Source organism: Orycteropus afer, unplaced genomic scaffold (genome assembly GCF_000298275.1).
Source record: "Orycteropus afer afer isolate SDZICR_OR568_19922 unplaced genomic scaffold, OryAfe1.0 scaffold00006, whole genome shotgun sequence".
NCBI classification, from domain to species: Eukaryota; Metazoa; Chordata; class Mammalia; order Tubulidentata; family Orycteropodidae; genus Orycteropus; species Orycteropus afer.
Window position 1 is genome coordinate 10,241,216 of NW_006921593.1, and position 2,413 is coordinate 10,243,628.

The window sequence follows — 2,413 nt, forward strand, 5'->3', positions numbered from 1 at the left end:
AAAAAAAAAAAAAAAAAAAAAGAACTATGCACATCCAAAGAGAGGTTTTTTTTTCCCCCCTTCAAATACCCAACACCATGACCACCAAACCCACTGCTCTCATGTCTATTCCGACTCGTGACCCCCACTGGGTTTCCACGCTTGTAAATCTTTATGGAAGTAGATTGTCTCATCTTCCTCCTGAGGAGCAGCTGGTGGGTTTGAACTGCTGACCTTCTGGTTAGCAGCCAAATGTCTTACCCACTACACCACCAGAGCTCCTTTAACACCAACATAAGGAAGTGATATACTTGGGGAAAACAGAATCAGCTGGCAAGCCTCCAGAGAAAGCAGGGTCAAACCTGCTCTTGGTAACACCATTGCAAAGAGGATACTTAGGGGGCCTCTTTGAATTGTTTCAGCAGAATTGCTTGACATTTCATATCATTTGTCTCAGATCTTTAAAAGATAGCACTTTTTTCTTTTTCGAACTTCTTATTGTAGTTTGGGTAAAAGTTTGCAGAGCAAATTAGTTTTTAATTCAACATTCTATACACATTTTGTTTCACGACAGTGGTTGGAATCCCCTCAATGTTACAGAACTTTTCCCACTTTCTCCCTGGGTTCCCTGGTTCCATTCAGCCTTCTTCCCTGCCCCTTCCTGCCTTTTGAGCTTTGGTTTGGGGCAGATGCTGCCTTTTTGGTGTTGGACAGTTGCTTGTATGAGAAGCGTGTTCCTCCTTGGTGTTACTGTTCACCTTATAGGCCTATTTTTCAGCTGAACATTGAGCCACTGGGCTGAATTCAGTTCCAGGCTTAAAGAATGACTAAAAGTCACAGTCTTGGGGGTTCTGCCAGTCTCTATCTAAGCCTGTTTTTATTTTTATTTTATGATACTGAGTTTTGTTCCACATTTTCCCCCTACTCTGTCCAGGACTTTCTATTGTGATCCCTTTCAGAGTGCTTGGTAATGGTCACTGGGCACCATCTAGTTCGTCTAGTTTCAGGGCAGTAGAGGCTGTGGTTTGCATAGCCCACTAGTCCTCTGGACTGTTTCTTTAAGTCCTTGATTTTCTTCACTCTTCTTTACTCCGGACACAGAGAGAGACCAATAGTTGCATCTTAGGTGGCCACTCACAAGCTTGTAAGACCCCAGGGATTACTCACCAAAGTAGGATGTAGAACACTGTCTTTGTGGACTATTAGCCAGTTGACCTGTTGATATGCCATGGACATAAACCTACTATGTCCTCCTAGACGGTGGTCCTAAGTGCGCATGCCCAGTGACTCATTCCTTCAAGGTGTTTGGTTATGGGTAAGACATTTAGACGATAGAAACCAAAAAAAAAAAAAAAACCCACCAAAAACACTGCCTTTGAGTCAGATCCAACTCATAGTGACCCCTCCTTGGGTTTCCAAATCTACAAAAGTAGATTGCCCAATCTTTTTTGTGAGGAGTGGCTGGTGGGTTTGAACCGCCAGCCTTCTGGTTAGCAAGCAGTCAAATGCCTTTGGCACTGCGCCACCAGAGCTTCCACTAATAATGCTTTACTTCACTCAGAGGCACCTTCCTTAGGGCACGAACCAAATAAAGGCACTAAAAGAATGAGGAACTTGGTCAATAACAAGTTTGATAAACAAACCCAGCTTTTCCTCAAGATTAGCAGGTTATTTCCTCTCCACAGCATATCAACAATGAGAGCGTTTTGTTTGTATGCATAAAGAGCTTTGAGTCTCCCTAACCTGCAACTCTGGGGGCGGGGAAATGTGAGCAGAAGGCCGCTAACGCTGCTTTTCAGTTGGACCAAGTTGTACCAAATTGTACGCAGACTGCAGACAGGATACTAACGAGCAACCCCTCTCAACTTTACTCCTCTCTCAAATCTTGTTTACTTTGCCCCTATGGGGCACTTCCCGCGGTTCTGGCAACTTCAATACGGGTCAAGAGCAGCGCCGCAAATGCATAGAACACACCTAAGGGATTTCGTCTGAGAAGTCCTTCCCTTGAAACTGCATTATCTAAAATCAAAACGCGCTATCGAATGTCTGCTTCCGCAAGGTGCTTAGTCTAGGAACGGCCAACAAGTCTCATGTCGCCTGCCCTTCAACAGCTTATGAGGAGTCTGGAGCCTTGAGTCAGAAACCTGGAAAATCAGTTCTGTTCTCTGAACCCCAACGTCTGCATTTGAACATAGGCTTCCTCAGAACCGTCGCCAGGACTGGAGGCTCTAGGACGCTGAAGGCGCTGTCTCCCGCCTGGGGTGGACCCCCGTGGGCTTCCCGCAGTCCCGTCCCCGGAAGAAGGCGTGCGCCCACCGCTCCCAGCAGCGGTTCTCCTCTCCCCCGCAGCGACGGGGGCGCCAGACAGCGGAAGCCGGCAGCGCACAGACCCCAGCGCCCCGCAAGCGAGAGGCAAGACGGGCGACGTAGCTGC

At 47.2% G+C, this 2,413-nt stretch overlaps 1 protein-coding gene across 1 annotated transcript in view; it reads left to right on the top strand.

The window, feature by feature from the left end:
- KPNA7 (karyopherin subunit alpha 7) overlaps nucleotides 1–2,409 on the top strand; it is a 68,605-nt gene extending 66,196 nt beyond the window's left edge. The window contains exon 9 of the mRNA XM_007942606.1: nucleotides 2,266–2,409. Within this exon, the coding sequence (XP_007940797.1) occupies nucleotides 2,266–2,409 (144 nt within the window). The remainder of the gene's footprint in view (nucleotides 1–2,265) is intronic.
- The last annotated feature ends 4 nt before the right edge of the window (nucleotides 2,410–2,413 follow it).